Below are 20,183 nucleotides of genomic sequence, written 5' to 3'. Positions count from 1 at the left end.
GGCAGCGGTGTCACAGCCCGCCGGCTCCGCGGGCTGGGGGCCGGGGTTGTGGGGCAGGCCAGGGAGCCGCAGGCCTGCTGCCCCGGTGGTTCTGGCAGCCTCACCTGGGGATCCCAGGGAGGGGGGCGATGGCGCTGAGAGCGTCGGGGCCCGGCAGGCGGGAAGGGGTGGGGTTGCCCCCCCCCGCCGTAGGGACGACGCCTGCTCCGCAGCGGGGCTCCGGCAGCCCCGCACCGAGGTTTCGCCGCAGAGAAGCCTCAAACCCCAGCGGGCCGGGCCGGGCCGTGCCGATTGTTGCCCACCGCTGGGGCTGCGCTACCGGCAGCCGGATGCCCCCCCCCGGCCCCGGGGACGGCAGAGGCGTTTGTGCACCGCCCTGAAGGTCACCCTGCAAGGGCAGCTCCGGCCTGTTTCCCACCCCAGGGCAGGCAGGTCCCGCTCCCCACCGCGCTAGCCGCGCCCCCGGGGAGCCTTTTGCCTGCCCGCCGCTCCCGGCAGGTGCCTCCAGCGCAAACGCGGCGGAGCGTGGGGCTGGGCAGGGCGCGCTGTTTGCATTAAATATTCCGCAGCCGTGTTACACGTGAGCCAGCCAGAGCATGGCGGGCGGGCCGGTGCGGGGCAGCAGCGGGAGAAGGAGGAGAAGGAGGAGGAAGAGGAGGAGGAGGAGGAGGAGGAGGAGGAGGAGGGGAGCCAGGCGATGCTCAGCACCCGACCGATCAGCCTCTACTGCGGCGCTGCCGGCCGGGGGGCCCGGCCTCTGCAGGAACCGGGACCCGCAGGGAGCGGGTGGGGGTGTGGGTGTGCTATAAAGTACCAGGCGGGGCCTCGCGACCCCGGCACAAGCATGCGCGTGCCCGCGCGTGCAGGTGTGCAGGCGCGTGCATACGCACGCGCCTGCACACCTGCACGCGCGGGCACGCGGACACATGCGCACGCAGGCGCGCATGCTGCAGCTACCGACGGGCAGGGACACGCGCCCGAGCACGCCCACGCCTGGCACACCCGTGCGCGCGCATCCACCGGCACGCCCGTGCCCACCCGCCGCAGCCTGCCCCGTCCCGGCAGCGAGGGCAGAGCTCAGGTGCGCGGCGGGGCGGCCCGGACAGACCGGCAGCTGCCGCCGGCACCGCAGCCCCCTCCTTTCCCCCCCCGCCCCGGTCCCTCCCGCCGTACCGCTCCCGCGTACCGGTCCCGCCCCTGGGGCCCTGTGCCTGCGTCCATTGGCGGAGGCAGCGGCGGGGCGGAGCCCGCGGTGTATATGAAGGGGCGCGGCAGGCGAGGAGCGCGGCTGCTCTGTGCCCCGTGGGCTTCGCTCAGCTTTCTCTCACCGGCCGCCGCCGCTCCTGCCTGCACCCCCCGGTCGCTTCACCCCCCCCACCCCACCGGGCCAGCGCCGACGGCCGCCCCGCAGCGCGGGCGGGCGCACCTAGACCTTCCCGGTGCCGCGGGGCGCGGAGCACGGCCGGGGCCTTCCCGCGCCGCCCGCCGAGGGCTAGACTTCTCTCCGCCGCTGCTCGCCCGCCCGTCCGTTCGCCATGGCCCGCGGGAAGGCCAAGGATGGCGATGGCAACTGGAAGAAATTCATCTGGAACTCGGAGAAGAAGGAGCTGCTGGGTCGCACTGGGGGCAGCTGGTGTGAGTGCCGGGCCGGGGGCGGCGGGGCCGGGTCGGGGGGCGGCGGCGATGCGGCGGGCACTGCAGCACGGCCCGCGGTGCCCCGCCTCTGCCGCCTGCGGCGGGGCTGCGGCCCCCGGCGAGGGCGGCCCGGGCGGGGGAGGGGGCTGCGGCCGGAGCCGACGCGACGCGTCCCCGCTGAGTGAGGGCGGGGGGCCCTCCTTCCCCCCTCCCCTCCGATGTCCTGTGGGGCCCCGTGGGGGCCGAGGGGCCCTACCCGCGTAGGTGTGACTTCAGGTGGGGCCGGGGGTGAGGCGGGGTCGGCCCCCGGCCCCGGGATGGAGCCCGGGGCGGGCCGACCTTGGTGAGGGCGCCTCGTCCTTGGGTCTCCTTTCCCGGCGGCTGGCCCGGCCCGGGAGCATCGCCGTCGGGGGAGCCAGCCCTCCCAGCCGTCATCTGCATTGGACTTCAGGGTGGCTTTTCTTTTTTTACCCTTTTCTCTGGATAAAGGAAACTGAGCTAATTTTACCTCGTCGAGAGAGAACAATTGGCTTTTAATGCCTCTGCCAGAAGGAAATGGCTATATGTGCATTCGTGATTAAATGCTCATGATGTATTTACTAGGAGCTGTACAAATAGCACTTAGTCTAAGAGGCTTTTAACACTTTCTTTACGCAAATAGACAGTCTTCCAGTTGCTGCCAACCACAGCTGGCGTGCCACCCTTGCGATGTTGAATTCTGCTCCTGTTGTAATGGATTAGCTGGAGGTGCCACATCCGGAGCTGCCGGCTTTAGCTCTGGCAGGCGGGCGGACTAGAGCAGGCTTCTGCTGTATCTTTACGTGAGCAGAATTGGGTTGTGGGTGCGCATGGATAGGTATTTTTCGCCTCCTGAGGCACTAGGCAACTGCGCAGTGCTTCAGATGCGGAGGCTGAACCAGGTCCTTCTCCCAGGGTGCCTGTACCTATCCGCCTAGGACTGATTTCCATTTGTGGAGTCAATCTGCAGGCTGATGATCCGATTGCTCTGTTATAAACCTACCTGTTGCGGGAAGCTTTCTCATTCAACCCTGTTGTGCTCAGTTGGTAGACCTGCTGTGTATTTTCTGAGACCTAGGAGTGGTTTTGACCTTTAAGGTGTCTTAGGTGTTAGGAGCATCCTGGCTGGGAACCTGATTAAATAAGCTACCTCCCAGCGTTTGCCTTTTGATGTTACAAAACTCAAAGGCATTACACTGCAGACAGCAGCGTTAGTGTTTGGTTTGTTACAACAGCACCTCCTATGACCATGCTCTGGAAAAAATTTGCAAACGTCCCTGACGTCACAGCCATTTGCTTTACGCTGCCTGGATACCAAAGAGTGCTTTTAACTCCTGGAGCACCACGCTACCGCACCCAGCTCTGCCCACCAGCTCTGGCTACCTCTGGTGCACTCGAGGAAGACAAGAGGATGGAGTGCCTTTCTGACAGTGTCCCTCAGCCTCTGTGTCACTGTCTGTCCTTCCTGCTGGCCTGTCTTTCATAGACTTGAAAAGAAAATGACCAGAACCATGTGTGTTTGTTGTGAGGCTTCTCCACTGATGGAAGCTTTTTTTTACGATGGGGCTGGGGAGGGAAGAGGAATACTTCCACCTAGTGCTTCTTCCCCTTCCCTTGTAGCTGGTCGCTTGAAGTCCTTCAAAGAAGCCATCTGGTTTTTTTGTTTGCAATTAGATGAAGACAGTCCGAGATCAAGCAGCGTCTTTAAGCACTCTTTGGCCTTTGCGCTGGCCTGCTTGTTCCTGCAGCATGATTAGCATATAGTTGCTTGGCATGGGCTGGCTTATCCTTCCCGTAGACGGCCTGGTGATGCCTAGTACGGCATGTTACTGTGCAGTTAATCAGTTGAGATAATCCTTGTAAACTGGTAACTGATACCCAGAGTCCGAGCCATGCTGTGTCTCCAGATTCTTCTCCACACACCCCCTGCCACCCCAAAGATTATTCTGGGCATCTCCCTTTAGACTAAAACTAAATTCAGTCTTTCGTTATTATGTAATACACTTTCTAATTGATATGAGTGTGGTGGAGCGCCTTTGTAGACATGCAAGGCTGGTAAACCTGCAGTGCTGTGACATCTCTGAGTACTTTCCTGCATTTGACATCGAGTATTGGAGCTAATTTGGGCCTGAATTCTGCTTCCCTTGTCTTTAATGAAGGTAATAGCCTGAATTGCTAGGGGAGTTCAGGCTTTACTGTTGCTTGTAAACCTGAATGCAACACTTACTGTAGACTGTCCTGGAAATAGCTTTGAGGCCCAGAGCTTTGTGGAATGGATGTCATTCAGAGCACACCCATAGCATGGCCTCTTGCTGTTGGGCACTTGCTTCATCAAAAGTTTGTCACCTGTGATAGCGTGTGATGGTAGTGTTGGCTCAGCCAAGGGATCCTTTAAAATACCAAAGAACATGGTTTAATCTTCATGTTTTACAATTCTAGATCTTGATTCTTGGATTTCTATGTTTTTAGGGGCTCATGCTTCCAGGCCCCCAGACAACTGGAGTGACTTACATTTTCTGTCTACCTGCATCAGGGCATAATCTCACTGTTAAAAATATGCCGCTGTGGCAGGCCTTGCTATCGGAATTCAGTGTGCTGGGTTCTTACTTACAAGTGCCAAAGGTTGGAAATTTTGTCCTGAAACATGACTGCCTTGGTGGCTTGATTTGATTCCTCTTTCTGTTTGTTTCCTCTTGCAGTTAAGATTCTCCTCTTCTATGTCATCTTCTACGGTTGCCTGGCAGGTATATTCATTGGGACCATCCAAGTGATGTTGCTCACTGTCAGTGAATTTGAGCCCAAATACCAGGATCGAGTGGCACCTCCAGGTAACTATATAGGAGGCCCATGTCTGACTTAGTACAAGCTGTTCTGGGGAGGCGGGTTGGTTACTCACCTCAAGAAGGAGGATGAAATAAGCGTGTCGTTGCTGCAACACATATTTGTAGGGGGTGGGTATGTTCTCAGCCTTCTGTGTTAACAGTATCGGGGCTTGAAGGCAATCCTGCTAGAATTAAAGGTTGCATCACATGAAATATGCTCCTGTCTGAGAGGAGCCTTAAACCTGTGTTGCTGCTCTCCCCTTAAACTGAAGCAATGGAGTGGGGCTAAGAGGCTTCACCTTGGGAATGAGCTGTATGAAGGAGCTGGGTTCAGTTTTTCTTTCTTCATAGCCACTGTGTTCCCGTGGGTAAGTGAAGGGACAAAGGTAAAATGTTAGCTTTATCTGTGGAACTGGGGTGCACAAGGAGAAAGGGGACCATACTAAATTTTGTGTGTGCTTACTGAATTGTTTTAGCCAACACTGAGCTACATTATGTGATCTAGAGGAGACGGTAGCTTTACCAATGGGTATTTCAACTGAGTGTGTTGTGGGAGGCTAAAGGTGGGTTTTGCAGTTGCTGATGCACGACTAGACAAAATAAGGCTCTGCTCAAAATGAAAATGATCACTTGAGCAGTGTCTGTGCCCAGCTAGCCTTGGGTATGGGCAAATGGAGTAACTAACCCTTGCTGCAGGTTCCCCGCTCTGCCTGTCTGGGCTCTGCTGCGCTATCTGATTCCGGCTGCAGCCAGCGGCTGCTCAGAGCGTGGTGGGGGAGCTGCGCAACTGCTGCTTTCCCACATTATAAATGACCTTGAGGCTGCTTGGCACTGGGGATGGTAACGATCTGTCTCCAGTTGCTCTGTAAAACAGTTCAGAAGCTTTTAATAACAGTGGTATTTAAGTGACAATTGTGAGGCTGATGGCTTGTAGCTACAGAAGTTGGCTCTAGTGTCACTCTGTCTTACAGCCCCACCGTCTGCAGTGCTATGCTGTGATTATTCCCTGCTCAACAACAGAGAATGTTACCATCACCAAGTGGTCTTATATTTCAGCAAAGAATCATCTTTTTCAGATAATTGCTTTTCCACCAGCACTTTTTTAAAGACAGAACAGAGACTGGAACTGCTGTGTTAGTGTGTGGCACTTCTTAATGTACCATGGCTGGGGTAAATGCTGTCTTAAGCACTCAAAGTGGCTGTTTATGTCTCTGCAATGGGCTCTGACACTTGCAGGAAAGACTAAACTGTCACGGATATTGCCCAGAGCAGTTAGCTGCATCTGAAAAGCCAACATGGCTAATGGTGGAGTAGTTATTTTAATAATGTGTTTTTTCCTGGCTGAAGTCCAGTGGTCTCACTAGATGTGAAATAATTAGCAAAGAAGCCCATGGATCTTGGGTCACATCCAGACAGACCTGCTGTTTAGCCTGATGTCACTTAATTACTCATTCTAGGTAAACTGTTTGCTTTCTGTGTAACAGCAGTTCGCAATTTTAATTTTAAAACAACTCTGGTAGGGTTTCAGTCTGCAGAGGATTTTTATTCATCTCTTGTTTACTGCACCAGTGTTTCTGGGGCTTATCCTTTTTTTAACAAAAAAAGGAACTGAATTTTGTGATGCTCTTGTGTGTAATACAGAAATCAAAATGGAGGAAGAATGAAAAGGTCATCAGGGATCTTTGTAATGGGCTTTCAGGACATCTGAAATCAAGGGGAACAAAATCCAGCTCCTTGAATATATGACAGTAGGCAGCCCAATAAACAAGGGTTTTGAACCAAGCTATGATGGCACATGCGTACAACTTTAAGGAGTTATTTACCAGTTAATAGCGTAGGGTCCTCATGTGACAACTCTTTCTCCAAACTTGGACAAGCTAGGGGTGAGGTGTGGTGGAGGTTGGCTCTTAACGTTGAGTTGGTTCCTCATGCTGTGGCACAGCAGCTGTTAGACCACAATGAACCAGAAATAGCCTTTTAATGTGGGCTTTTGCAGAGATTGACACTGTAGTGAGTTGCTGCACTGCTGTGTTTGGGAGGTCAGTGATCCCCATATTTCCCTGCTGTGTAGGGCTCTCCCCTGTGCTCCAAGCACAACAGCTCTTCTGGCAGCGAACACACCTGTGGGCACATCCACTCTGCGCTTGGTGAGCATCTAAGTCGAGTTTTCTGTGGTCTGGGACCCCTGCAGACTATGAACAGCATAAAACAGTGTTATGCAATTCTGATTCCTGGCTCTTGTGGGAAGATTTGCAAGTCAAGTATATTGGCAGCTTGATAGAGCCCTGGAATTTCTAGGAAAAATGGAAAACCTGGTTTTATTCTTGTTACAGGGCTCTGTCCTTGGGCAAATCACTGCTGTGTCAGCCCAAAATGGCTAGGAAAGGAGAAACTAAACTTCCCTTTGGGATTTGCATGAGAAATGCTGTAGGGGCTGCTATAATATCATTTCTGTTCTGAAGTACAACAGACTTCATAACAGCAGCAGAACCTACAGGATGTTTTATTGAGTTATTGACATGGGTATAACACGGAAAGCCATAAAGTGCTGTTTTTGTAGCCAAGTGTCATTACTATGCTAATTGGTTTCTGCATTGAACACAACAGGAATGTTATACAGGGCTTCAGGGCAAGCTGAGTTTTGTACCTTTCCATGATACCTTTTTTCCCTCCTCTTTTTGTCTTGGGGCGGGGGAAGGGACAGCGCAGTTTACCTCCTTGTCCAGCCTTGCCATTGCGACAGCCCCAGCTCCCAGTTCCACGTGTGCTGCAGGCTCGGACTCTGCTTTAAACAACAAAGAACTTACCCTGCTAATAGGGAAGGATGAGGATATTGCCTCTTAAATGCTCAGTACACTGTTATTTAAAAATAACACTCCAGTCTCCTCCTCCCCCACCCCAATGTAAATTGGGCTGTGTATCCTGCCATCTTGTGGTGTGCATCCTCTGAAACGCAGCATCCTGTCCCTAGGGCTGGCATAGGGATGAGAGAGCTTGCTGCTGCCTGAGGCTCTTTTGAAGCAGCAGCTGGAAGGAAGAATCCCTGCTCCAGCCAGGGGATTTCAGGTGTCCCTGCTTCACGTGCTGCCTGGCCACCACGTGCCTGGGCAGTGGCTGTGTCATGGAAAAGGCTGCTCTGGTGTGTACTCCCCACTTGGCTTATTTAGCTTGGACAGCAGCCGGGAGGTGACAGGAAAGTCCCAAGGAGTGTATGCCACCTCCTGTGGAGTTGCATTTTTCTTCTTTGGTCTCTTATCTCAGCACCTATGTTTGGAAATATCTCTGAATCTCAAGCTCCAGGGATGCTATCTACCAAGCAGATTTTGCTGTGTTTGTAGAAAATGTGCACCTGTGTTTTGCACTTCGAGGATGAGGTAGAAGGGGACTGGAAGCTTGGAAGGACATCGTTTGGTATGGAGGCTTTTGAAGTCTATACTTAGTGAGCTGGGGGGGTGGTAAATAGAAATGATGTAGTGATCGCTCAGTTGGTCATCTGTGGTGAGCATACCAGGAGTGTTCAGATTCATTCTAGACCAAGATTACAGGGTAATTGGAAATGAACATTGCATGATGAAGTGGTTATGATGGACTTACACAACCATTCCTAATAACAAGCCTGACTTCCCACTTCTACTTTCTTCCTCTTCACCCTCAGGACACTTTTTCCTGAAGTCTTGCTCCTGCAGCTTAGAATGAAGACTGTGGAAAATATGGTTTTAAGTGAAGTTGAATAAATGGTATTTTAATCTGCAGTGGTGTTTTGGAAGTGGAACTGTAGCTGAAAAAAATCAATGACTTCACAAGATTATTTTTTGGTTTTCATATCTTGGTACATCCACAGAATTAGAAAGCCAACAGAAGGTGGTGTCTGTCACCAAGTCAAGGCATCACTCATCATTTATGTGGACAGTGTCAGTCAAATGAAGACAGTAGTCATATTTCCTAGCAATGTACTCTAGGAGCCAATTGCAGAAATTGTCAAAAATAATTTGTCAGTATTTTCTTAGCATTAATTCTTCCGTGTGTGAAGAACAGCATCACCACAATGACACCATGGTGCATCGCTGTGTTAATGGCATGAGATGCAGATCATAGTGTGAAGATGAAGAGAGGGTTGTTTAGACTGCTGGCTATGAAAGCACTTGAGGCTTTCTTTTCTCCCATAGTGCTTGCTCATGAACAGCTTCCTCATGTGCATGAAGCCCCAAAGTGGTTTATTCATCCCTGTACTTTGAGTTGCATATTTTCCTAGATGTCTAGCAACCTATGGTAGGTAGCACTGGAACAGCTCAGCTTTGTCATTTGTCCCTACTGGCTTCAGTTCCCCTGATGGCGATGAGAGAGGTTTTGAGAAGGGTTACAGAAGTTTTGCGGAGGTTACTCCTCTCATCATACCAAACACACACACTTTGAAAAAAAAAAAAAACAAAAAACAAACGCTTAAGCAGGGCTCAGTGATAGTGCTGCTTTGATAACAGAATTGAAGCTTTTATTTTGGCTACGGGATGTACAGATTGAAAACAAAGAAGGAAATGATAGATCTGTGCCTAGGGCTTTGGGTCTTCAGTTGCAGGCATATGAGAATGGAGATTGTGGTAGAAGCCAGTAATGATACCCATATTTTTTAATCGGGATAAAGCTATTTTCATAAGCCTTTCATCTTCACAAAGATTTGTTTCCTTGCTTCATAAGTGGGAAGACTGATCTCTGCTTTGCTCTTTTCCTAAACAAAGAAAGCACCTGCTGCACCAAAGCCCAGTGTGGTTCATCCAGGTACCCATAAATGCCCGAAGTTTGGCTGAAAGCAGCCCAGCTGTCACCACAGGCTGAGTCTACCTGGCAGGAATGGTTGTTGTCTTGCACTGGCCACTGGAGCAGCTGTACGGAGGTGCTGCTTGGGCTTCGGTGCTGCTCTGCAAAGATTTGCAAGACAGGAATGCTTTGGATGGGAGTCTGTGCTCCCAACCAAGTCACTTGTCTTGGGGGCAGAAGGTTGGCTTTGCACTATATGTTGGGGGCCTGGCTTTCTTAACCGGAGACCGGAGTTCATCTGGTAGGTGGCTTTTACACACCACGGGGGTACGTTGCTGTCCTTCCCTTCACCTCTGCCATGCCCGTGTGGGTGCGTTCATGCATTACCTTGGACAAGACAAAAAAAAAAAAAAAACCAACCCAAAACCAGAGGTAGAGAGTTGCTGGGTTTTAGAGGTCCTGAGCACAACTGAATAGCTTAACTGCCTGACTGAATCTTAACAAACCTGGCCAAGCTTTCTTGAATTTTATATTTATACACTTGAATGACCCACCTGTAACTTGAACTCTGGAAAAGGCAGACCCAGGAGGGGAACCAAAGCCTGCCTTTGCTGCAATTCCAGACAACCACTTCAAGTGATTCTGAGCCTGTTGCTTCCCAGCTGAGCAGTAACATGAGGAGGGTTAGGCAGGATGGGATTGAAGTCCCTTACTAAAATTGAACCCAGCTTATTGATTTTATATATATTTATTTATAACTGTGAATCAAGAATGCAAGTAATTGCTTGAAAAGGGGTTGAAAGCCACTGACTTTGGAGAGTAGGACATTATTCTGCTAGTGGAATAATAAGTTGCTTCTAAACCTGGTCAATTTGTACCAGAGGGAGTTCTGAGCATTTAAAGCTGCTTCCTGGAATAAAACTTGAAACCCTGCACAGCTCACTGGGTGTCTCACTATCTTTGGCTACTAGGAGCTGCGTTTAGGGGAACAAAACTAATCTTTGTCCTAGGTTACAAATTCCAACTCAGTGGGTAGCGGGTGGGGGGGGGAGTGGTGAGCTGGCTTGAGGAGGGACTAAGCAGAAGCACTCAAGTGGCTTTGGAAAAATTGCTGGAGTCACAAGCTCCTGTGGGTTGGGGCCAGCCAGCTAAGCTGCCTGAATTTTGCACCAGGGGAACTTGTTGGCAACAGGCCTGTTCTGAAAGCTGTCAAAGCAAATACTGCTCCTTTTTCTTGTTCTTGCTAAAATGAAGATGACAAACTGAACAGAAGTCAAGACATCAATAATTACAGTGGCTGCCACAAAAGCCGCATGAACTCCAGTTCCCATTACTTAAGTTTAAAGTGTTAGTCATGCATGAATGCATTCAATTAAAATGTGACCTAAGCATCATGCAGGAGCGACTATTTCCAAGCCCCATAATGAAAAACAAAGGGCTTGGTGCTTCTCATCATCTGTAGGCATTGCTTGTATCTAGTCCCTTCTCTTCTCCGTGCATTCTTTTTATATTTGTCCTCCTAAAGTCAAAAGAATCTAGGATAGTCTTTTAAACTTCTCTCCCATGTGGTGGTATTTCCTACTCACCCACTCGCTGATGAGCTGCTGATTAGAGAGCTTGGAAAGCTTTTTCTGCAATCAGAAATACCTGCTTACAGCATGGAAAGACCAGGGAAAGCCATGAGGCTGATGAATTTACTGAGTGAGAAAATGTCTTCTGCCCTGCATCCTGCAAGGGAGACTACACAAAGGCAATGTGGATTACAACCAGCAGCAACCGTACCCAACTTGGGGAACCTCTCGTATTTTATTGCAAGGGTTCATGAGTGGGTAGCTCTGGTTTTTATCCTAAATGCATAACATGTTTTGCAGACTTTGAAGTCAACCTATTAGGGATACACACACAAGAGTAGGCTTCTATGGGACTTTATTGTGTGTGGTTGGTCTCACACGCAGACAGCTTCCCCTCTGTCTTTGGGGAGGAGGCAGAAGTAGGCAGGGGACTTGTGGTTGACTGTTTTTCTTGGGGAAAACCTTGACTTCTAGCCTCCCTTCTGGATTCTGTGATTTTTATCTGCTTAGTAATGCAAACATCATGATGAATATTCCAGACTGTTGTTGGAAAGAGGAGATAAGAGCCTGTCAGAGCCTCCCCTCTAGTGAGCTTAAGCTGTTTTGTGCGAGTCCTGAAGTCTGAAAAATAGAGATTATTAGAATGAGTTACGTTCTTGGTGTGCATTGCGTTGCCTTGAGACTGTGCAACTCTAAGGTGTACTTAATGTTTTCTTTCCAATTTTGCTTTTCTTAGGACTGACTCAAATCCCCCAGGTACAAAAGACAGAAATTTCCTTTACTGCCTCTGATCCCAAAAGTTATGAGGCCTATGTGAAGAACCTCGAGAAGTTCTTAAAGGACTACAACGCTGATCAACAAACTGAAAACATAGTATTTCAGGACTGTGGGGGTAAGTCTCGATTGTTTCCTGCAGCTGAGGGCTCTGACCAACACCTCTGCATCAGGAGCTGAGGGTGAGCAGGGGTGGTCTCTGTCTTTGGCTGGTCCTTTTATTGCAACCGCTGTTGGGTACATGTTGGTAAGCTGGCCGGCTCTGGTTTCAGTCATACGGCTGCTTGGTAAATGGTCAGTTTGGACAGACCAGATTGGCCAGGGATGTACGTAGAAGGTTGTTGTAGACATTCTGTGGTTGGGAACTGCCAGATTTCACTTGGAGAAAGTTGCAGCGGACTCTAAAAAGCACATGGTGCTGACCTTAGCCTCTCTGAAAGCCATGGAGGTTTTACTGATGACTTTGCTAAAGCCAGTGTCAGTCCTCTTGATTCAATGCAGCAAAACATCTGGGCGCTATTAACCTTTAATAGATTACATGTAATAACGTGGAATGAGACTGTCACCTTATAATACGTGCATGTAAAATCTGAGGGAAACCCGCTTGTAAAAGCTGCCAAAAAAATATCTCTGAGCCAGTGGATTACAAATGTGTGTGTTCTCTTGTAGTCTGGAAGAATCCTCAGTTAAAAAACAACCCCTCCCGCAAACTTGCTGGTCCAGGACCAGCCCACACGGTGGGGGGTGGCTGGGTGCAGGTCTGTGGTGTCAGCCTCGAGAAGGTGATGTCACTTACCTGTTTGGACGAGGGGGAAATCCTAACTACAGAGTGAAGCATAAGCACTGCTGTTTCTGACAAGTGAAAGGTCACATTGCATATGGTCGTCTTTTCATTCCCCCACCACGACAGACACACCTGCTGATTACAAAGACAGAGGACCATATAGTGATGCCCAGGGCCAGAAGAAGGTCTGCAAATTCAGACGTGAATGGCTGGAAAACTGTTCTGGAATAAATGATCCCACCTTTGGATACAGGGATGGCAAACCATGCATCCTTGTCAAGCTCAACAGAATTATCGGCTTCAAACCAAAGGCAAGTATCTCTTCCCTTTCTAGCAGAAGCTACTGATGATGAGGAGGAGTTGGCTGCAGATTTGCTGTGCCTGCTTTTCTGTCTCTGGAGAGAGATCAGTATTAAACCACTTCTGCAGAGGAGAAATTGTGAGACAATTTGAGTAACTGGCTTTAAAAAACCTTTCCATTAAAAAGCAATGAAAACTGTGCACCGCAAGTTGGTAACAAGTAGCAATGAACCTGACAGTGCAAACTCCTGGTTATTGATCTGGCGACTTCTGAGCCTGCTGGCTGAATTGCTCCATCGGGGTATTTTCTCCAAATGATAAAACCCATTTTAAGTTCCTGTGTGCTGCCATGGGACCGTCCCAGACCATCCCTATCTGCAGTAAGATCAGTACGTTGTCGTGCCCCAATCTACTCCATTCTTTCCTCAGGCACTGTAGAGTTGACTGCCTTGCTAAAACCACTTAATTAAATGAATCATAGAATCACAGAATGGTTAGGGTTGGAAGGGACCTCAAACATCACCTAGTTCCAACCCCCCTGCTGCGGGCAGGGACACCCTCCACTAGACCAGGTCACCCAAAGCCTCATCCAACCTGGCCTTAAACACTTCCAGGGATGGGGCCTCCACAGCCTCTCTGGGCAACCTGTTCCAGTGCCTCACCACCCTCACAGTAAAGAATTTCTTTCTAACATCTAATCTAAATTGACCCTCCTTCAGCTTAAAGTCATGAAGTCATGCTAATAGTCACTATCAGACCGATACATAGTCTGTAAAGCATAAACTACATCTGAGAGTCAGGCACAGCTCTTACTCCAAGAAAGGTGAGGAAATCTTTAGGTTATTTAATGCAGTTTTCCAGATGCTGTAGGATGTCTCTGTCACGTGCTTGCTCTGTGCTGCACCTGAAGGCGGGTTTGCAGTAATGCTAAAGGATGTTACCGGACAGGAACGGCTTTTACTTCTAGTTGTTTTTTTTTTCCCCAACACAGTTAAATGCTAGAAAATCCTCTAAGAATTCAGTGGCAGAGCACATGTTATTGAATAAAGTGGTGTGTAAAACCTGCCACTCCATCTTCTGGATGGAAAACAGTGCAAGTGGTGTGCTGGCCACCTTCACCGCCATCCATCCGTGTAGTTGAGGACAAGGAATGGTGCTGTCTAGCTAACGTGTTTTGAGGAGTATTTTTCTTTGAAGGGAGCGTGCCCTGTGCTAAAAGAAACAAGTTGAATTCTGGCTCATCTGATCCAGGGTGGAAACAGTGGGTGCGTTTTAGCAGGAATGCATTGTGCTTGGTATGCAGTGGTTGTGGGATGGCATAAGATGCGCATGTTTGGGGAAGAGAAAGGTCTGGTGTGTTCCTCTTTTCTTTGCCACAGAGCTCTGAAGAGCTCCAGACCGCATTAGACAGCAGGGTCTAGTCAAGGAATGACTTGACACATTTAATTTCTAAATGACGTATGTATCCAAGGCGCTATTTCTTTCCCTCATTCCACGCTCCAGCAGAGATCCTGTAGCTCTTGTGTTGGGAAGGTATGTGTAAAGTGGAGCTGAGACCTGCAAGGTTGTGAACCGAAACTACTGCGCTTGTTAAGAGACCAAAGACCAACATGAGAGCTGGCACTCCCACCTTTCCTTCACACGCTTGGAGCCTTTGTCCTTCCCTGTAGGTGCTGTTGAAGTTCAGCGCCAGGGTGTGACTGCCACGCTTTGTTCTTTCCTGTGCTTTTCCAGTCCTGGCTGCACTCACCTGGCAGGCAGGTGGCAAATCCTCCAGCAGCGCGTGTCTTCCTGCCGCTGCCTGGACTCTGCACAAACAAGCTCCCCAGCTAGCGCTCGCTCTCCCCAGTGACACCACAAGATGGAAAATAGCCCGATTGCCTTGCCTTGGTATCCACAGCAGTAAAGCTGTAATAACAGACAACAGCTCTGCTTGACTCAGGTTCCCCAGCTTCTAGTTGTGTTAGGCTGTCTGTCTGTCCCAAGAACCACCACCAGGAGCTGTTGCCTCTGTAATGGAGCTGGAAGGGATTCTGGTTAATGGCCTGTGTTTGGTACCACGGAGCTTTGCCGCTGCAAAGGTGCTGCGGTCTGCAGAGAAGTGTCCGGTGTGTAACATCTTCTTGGTTTGGGTTTCTCCTAGCCTCCGGTAAATGAGAGCCTCCCTCCAGAGGTCATGGCGAAATACAACTCGTATCTCATCCCTGTCCACTGCACTGCCAAGGTAAGTTGAGCTACAGTAGAGCAGAGCGGGGAAGCTGCAGGGGATGACTGTCTTAAGTCTTTGTCCAAGCATAGTGACCACTTTCTGCCTTTCCACAGACAACTGTGGTGGTTCTTACGTGGGATATCTCCCCTTCACAACAGGAGTTTCTTAAAGCCTCATGGGTGACGAATGACAGTGCTGCCCTCGCAGGGAGGGGTAAAAGCAGGGGTGGATAGCACAGGGTATCCTCAAAAGTAGCCATTTTGCTTCCAAGTGCTGTACTGGAGCTCCTAGTAGGGATGACTGAAAAAAGGACTCCAGGGAAGAGGTATTTTATGTGATGTTGTAAAGCAGCTGAGAAACAGCAACTTTTTTTTTTTTCCCCGAAGTGCATTGGTGTGACAGGAAGCACTTCTGATGCATAAAGAAGTGAGTTTTTAAATAGAGAAAAGCCCTTTTTCCTGGCCAGTGTGTGATGGGAAGTGCTTATTGTGTAGCTGCTGGTTAGACAGCACTTAAGTGTCCTCTCCACCATTGGGACCATCCTTGTGCTGTCAAGATGAGGCTCGGTGATGACCAAAGCGAGGTTGTGCACTTGGTGAAAAACAGATGATGCTGGGGAAAAGGGCTGCAGAAGGTAGAGTTTGGGTGATTGTCATTGTTCGTTCTTCCTTTTCCTGCCTCCCTAGAGAGAGGAAGATGCAGACAAAATAGGCACAGTGGAGTACTACGGGATGGGTGGCTACCCTGGCTTTGCCCTGCAGTACTACCCCTACTATGGCAAGCTCCTGCAGCCGCGGTACCTGCAGCCGCTGGTGGCAGTGCAGTTCACCAACCTGACCTACGACATGGAGGTGCGCGTGGAATGCAGGGCCTATGGGCAGAACATCCAGTACAGCGACAAAGACCGCTTCCAGGGACGCTTTGATATTAAATTTGACATAAAAAGCAGCTGATTGTAAGCACAACTCTCTCCCCCCCTGCCCCCTCCTCTTCCTCCTAGCCATTTAAAAAGGTTAAAAAAAAAAAAAAGAACAAAAAAGAACACCTACTAGTCTTGAACAAACTGTCATACGTATGGGACCTACACGTAATCTATATGCTTTACACTAGCTTTCTGCATTTACTAGGTTAGAATGTAAACAAAGTGTAGCAATAGCGACAAATATTTATTCTACTGTAAATGACAAAAGAAAACAAAATTGAGCCTTGGGACATGCCCATTTTTACTGTAAATTATGATTCCATAACTGACTTGTAGTAAGCAGTGTTTCCGGCCCCTAAGTATTGCTGCCTTGTGTATTTTATTTAGTGTACAGTACTATAGGTGCATACTCTGGTCATTTTTCAAGCCATGTATTGTATCTGTTTTCTACTTCTTGTGAGCAAAGACTTTTGCTGTCCAAGGTGTAAATACTCAATGGGACTAGAACTGGCATGATACTTCTCATTATTTTGTTCCTTTACAAAGAAAGGCCCACCTGTGAGACTATATTTAACAGCACTCCATACGGCTTCTGACTTTTCTGTGGTGTTAGGGTATTTTATTTGGAGGGGTGGCACGGGAAACTAACTTAAGTGAAGTTAAAGAGAATAGATGATTGTGTACTGTGCTTTGTAGCGAATGCTGTCTCTCTCTCCACCTTTTCCCTCATCCTCCAGTATGTTGTGTGAGAGACTGGGTCAGACTATCACTCTCCTCAGTGATAGGAATAAAACTCTTTGCTTTGTATATTTTCTTTTCTTTTTCTTCTTTTTTTTTCTTTTTTTTTTTTCCTGCTGGAGGCATCGCACACTGTGGTGCTAATGTCTTTATTGAATGTTTTAACCATTTTCATGGTGGAAGAATTTTATATTTATGCAGTTGTACAATTTTATTTTTTCTGCAAGAAAGTGTAATGTATGAAATAAACCAAAGTCACATGTTTGAAAATAAATCTTTATTTTAAACTTTATAAAAGCAATGCAGTACCCCATAGAATGGTGTTAAATGTTGTCTAAAGTGCAAAACTCTATGTTCTAACATGTAATAATAGCCAGGAGTACAGTGCTCTTGTTGATCTTGTATTTCAGTCAGGTTGAAACATTGGACAAATAAATGAATGAACACACCATTCTGTGTGCACATCTTCTTTTGCATCGGGTAGGGATGGAGGCTGTTAGTTGTCCAGAATCCTGAAGAAGTACTGCACCTGTTCCAAACAGAAAATACAGCTTCATCATTCCCAGAATGTCTCAGTTGAAACGAGCTTTGGGAGTGGCTTAAATGGCTGCTCCCACCTGTGAGCAAAGGTGTTACACATCAGCCCTGGAACAGCGTGGGCTGGTGTGAGTTATTTGTTTTCCCCTCTCCCTGAGCTGTGTTTGAGGCCATGATCGCACAGGGTGGGAATGCAAAAACTCTTCAATGTATTTACCATTACTGCATATTCTCCATGTCTGGTGCCACAGGCCACACATCTAGTAGTAACTACAGGTAAAATGGTTCATCTGTGGTGTGGGTTAAAGCCTCTCCTGGTGGTATCTGCTGCAGGTCCAGTGGGGAGGGTGCACACTGCAGTTGCAAGCAGAAGAAACTGAGTTTCATGGTTGTGACTTGTTCTGTGTTGCTGCTGGGCCAAGAGCTTGGCACTGAGAACAGGCAATGCCTGACAGGGCTGCTCAGATGTGACAAAATGCAGCAGCTGGCTTCCTGCAGGAGTCAAGACTGCTTTATGCTGCATGATGCAGATTACCAGGGAGTTTCTTCATGCAGAGTGACAAAACATGACGGTCCTAGAACAAGCTGCTTGATAAAAGCCTTCCTAACTGGAATGTGCCATACTGGAAAAGCAAGCTGCTAAACTTTTGCCATCTGCTAGAAGGAAAAGCAGAGTTATGGTACGCCGTGGCAGCAAGCGTTTGCATTTGGCTGCTTCAGGCTATTCCCAAGGAGCAGGAGCTAGTGGAAATCTCACCTTCCACTGTTCCATTTGCTGCTGTATGTTCATACCAAGGCAAGGGTTTAACAAAGACACTGTGATTAAAGCGCTAAAATGCTCCCTGAAGGAAGCTCCACCTGCACAAGAGCTGCAGGAAAGCTGAGCCATTGTTGGCTCCTGGCAATCAGTGGTTGTACTACTGCCACCCTTTTGGGGGGGGGGGGGGGGGGGGGGGGGCCTGCACAGCTCAAGCTTTGGGAAGAGCAACTGCCCCTAAGGCCCATGGGCTGTGACAGGTTAAAAAAAAAAAAAGCCCACACACCAAAAAAAAAACCAAACCACAACAAACCAAAACAAAAAAAAACCAAACAAAAAAAAAAAACCACGACCAAACATAAACACAACAAAACCCAAAATGAACAACACAGCAAATGAACACAACAACCACCACCCTCCTCCCCCAAATCCCCCTTTATTTGTAAAAGGCCCAACTCATGGTTAGATAATTTATCTCCTTTTAATTTACTGTATGAGTGCAAAGTCCAAGCATGAACTAGTAATAAAGATACTGGCTTAGTCCAGGAGCTGGGACAAACATTGTAGAAAACTTACGGTGCCTGTATTGGCTTCACTGAGAAAGTGTCAAAAGGGACTTGTATAATCTGCTCTTAGCATATGAAATAAAGCAACACATCAACACCCCCCCCCCCCCCCCCCCCCCCCCATCACTTTCTAGTACCAAATCAGTGAAAGCAGGCTGGCCTGCTCTGACCATTAATTAACCAAGCAGTAAGGGCAGTCCCGTCCTATTCCCTCCCCGCCCGCTGCACACCCCGCATCCACCCACCGAGGAGACCCAACCATTCACAGGCCTCATGACACCTCTGCTACACAGGCCCACCACCACCCACTCCCACCCCCCCCCCCCATGCCCAGCCGTCCATTCCTCCCCCCCCCCCCCAACAGAAATGCTGATGTCATTTGTCAGACCTGTTAGCACTACAGCACTAAAAGGCTGCAGGATGGTTAAAGACACCACCACCACCACACCTCCTCCCCCCCCCCCCCAAAAAAAAAAAAAAAAAAAAACCAAAAAAAACCCCAAAACCCAAAACCAACACCCACATACCGAGCCCCCCCCCCCCCCCCCCCCCCCCCCCCCCCCCCCCCTTCCTGAAACAGGTGGCAGCCTTTTTGGCTGGCCCGTCAGCCCATTCAATGCACCAGAACTTTTGGTGCACAACAGAATTGATACTGAAACTCCCTTCCACAAAATGCTGCTGCAGCCTTGCCATGGTTAAATTGCCAGTCAAAAGCCCTGGCATGGCGGGGGGGGGGGTTCAGTCAAGTTGTGACATCACAGCACCCTCATTTAAAATTAGCATTGCTTTCAAGATGCTTGTGGGTTGTTTTTTTTTTGGGGGGGGGGTTGGTTTTTTTTTCCTCTTTTTTTTAATTGGAGGGTTTGGGTGTGGGTTTGTTTTGTGTTTTTTTTTTGGTTGGGATTTGTTGGGGAGGATTGTGTGTGGGTTGTATTTTGTGGGTAGTGTTTTTTTGTTTTGTTTTGTTTTTTTTTTTTAAAATCTCTGCTGTATTGCCTGTGTAAAATCTCTTCTCCCCAGGAAGGCATTGCTTTTCTTACTGCCTAACAGGACATTACAATGTAAACTGCCAGTTTGAACATGTTGTTCTTTCTGCCAGATTGGCTAAACATAGTTAAGTATAATTGTAGCCATTAAAGTGAATTTTATCTCCCTCCTTGTTGATATAGGACACCTGGATTTCAGGGTCAGACACACACACCAAAATACTAATAAAATAAAAAGCAGAGGGAGAGGCACACCAACATGCACATTTAAGGACAAGACCCTTTAGGGCTGTGTCTGCATGAATGCTTGCACTAACACACACCCCAGCAACCAGTTTTACAGCTCCGAGAGCTGCCACTTCTGGGCTCTGACCCCAGTTTGGCTGAGGGCGGCTGGCCAGGCACGACCCTCAGCATGTGCGGGAACCTGTGCTGAGAGCAAAGAAAAAGGCCAAGCGCAGTGGTGTCTGCTCCTCTGCAGGTAACAACTCTGGGTCCAGCCCCAGCCTGGGGCCCCGATGCAGCTGCAGCCACCGCAGGCCCCATGTCCCTGCAATGGGGCAGGTTGAACAGAGCTGCATCATCTCCCACCGCTTCCAGTGTTGCCTTGGCCAGCGCTATGTGGCCTCCCCAGCAGTGAGGTAATGAGCCGCCTCTGCGGTACACACCGGTACAGGTGGATGCTGTCCACACAGACTGTACTAGCAATACCTGAACATCGGAAAACTGCACTACATATTGTATAACGTGCAAAACTAGGTGCCAGTATGTTCCCATCATATATAATTATCTTTATGTGGGTCAGCTGCCAC

At 49.1% G+C, this 20,183-nt stretch overlaps 2 protein-coding genes across 6 annotated transcripts in view; one reads left to right on the top strand and one right to left on the bottom strand.

Annotated features, from left to right (window-relative positions):
- Positions 1-1,050: 1,050 nt before the first annotated feature.
- Positions 1,051-16,974, top strand: ATP1B1 (ATPase Na+/K+ transporting subunit beta 1). The gene is made up of 6 exons (XM_054836288.1): positions 1,051-1,635; positions 4,353-4,481; positions 11,535-11,690; positions 12,483-12,667; positions 14,800-14,880; positions 15,552-16,974. Exons 1-6 carry the CDS (start codon positions 1,536-1,538, stop codon positions 15,816-15,818), a joined length of 918 nt encoding a protein of 305 aa, XP_054692263.1. The 5' UTR covers positions 1,051-1,535; the 3' UTR covers positions 15,819-16,974.
- Positions 16,784-20,183, bottom strand: part of NME7 (NME/NM23 family member 7) — an 89,672-nt gene continuing 86,272 nt past the window's right edge. For 3 of the 5 annotated variants that reach the window (XM_054836242.1, XM_054836274.1, XM_054836264.1), the window contains one exon: positions 16,784-17,054. In XM_054836242.1, the coding sequence (XP_054692217.1) occupies positions 17,022-17,054 (33 nt within the window). In that variant the 3' untranslated portion in view covers positions 16,784-17,021. The remainder of the gene's footprint in view (positions 17,055-20,183) is intronic. The other 2 variants (XR_008578553.1, XR_008578551.1) reach the window with 2 other exon arrangements.

The sequence above is a fragment of the Grus americana genome, chromosome 1, assembly GCF_028858705.1.
Source record: "Grus americana isolate bGruAme1 chromosome 1, bGruAme1.mat, whole genome shotgun sequence".
Taxonomy (NCBI): Eukaryota; Metazoa; Chordata; class Aves; order Gruiformes; family Gruidae; genus Grus; species Grus americana.
Note: the sequence above shows the minus strand (reverse complement) of the source record. Positions and strands in the feature narration are given on the sequence as shown.

What these genes read in the sequence shown, in the direction of transcription:
- ATP1B1 (XM_054836288.1), top strand. Translation starts at nt 1,536, where the DNA reads ATGGCCCGCGGGAAGGCCAAGGATGGCGATGGCAACTGGAAGAAATTC. An exon ending in AGTATTTCAGGACTGTGGGG is followed by an intron (nt 11,691 to 12,482) that starts GTAAGTCTCGAT and finishes CCACCACGACAG; the next exon opens with ACACACCTGCTGATTACAAA. An exon ending in TTATCGGCTTCAAACCAAAG is followed by an intron (nt 12,668 to 14,799) that starts GCAAGTATCTCT and finishes GGTTTCTCCTAG; the next exon opens with CCTCCGGTAAATGAGAGCCT.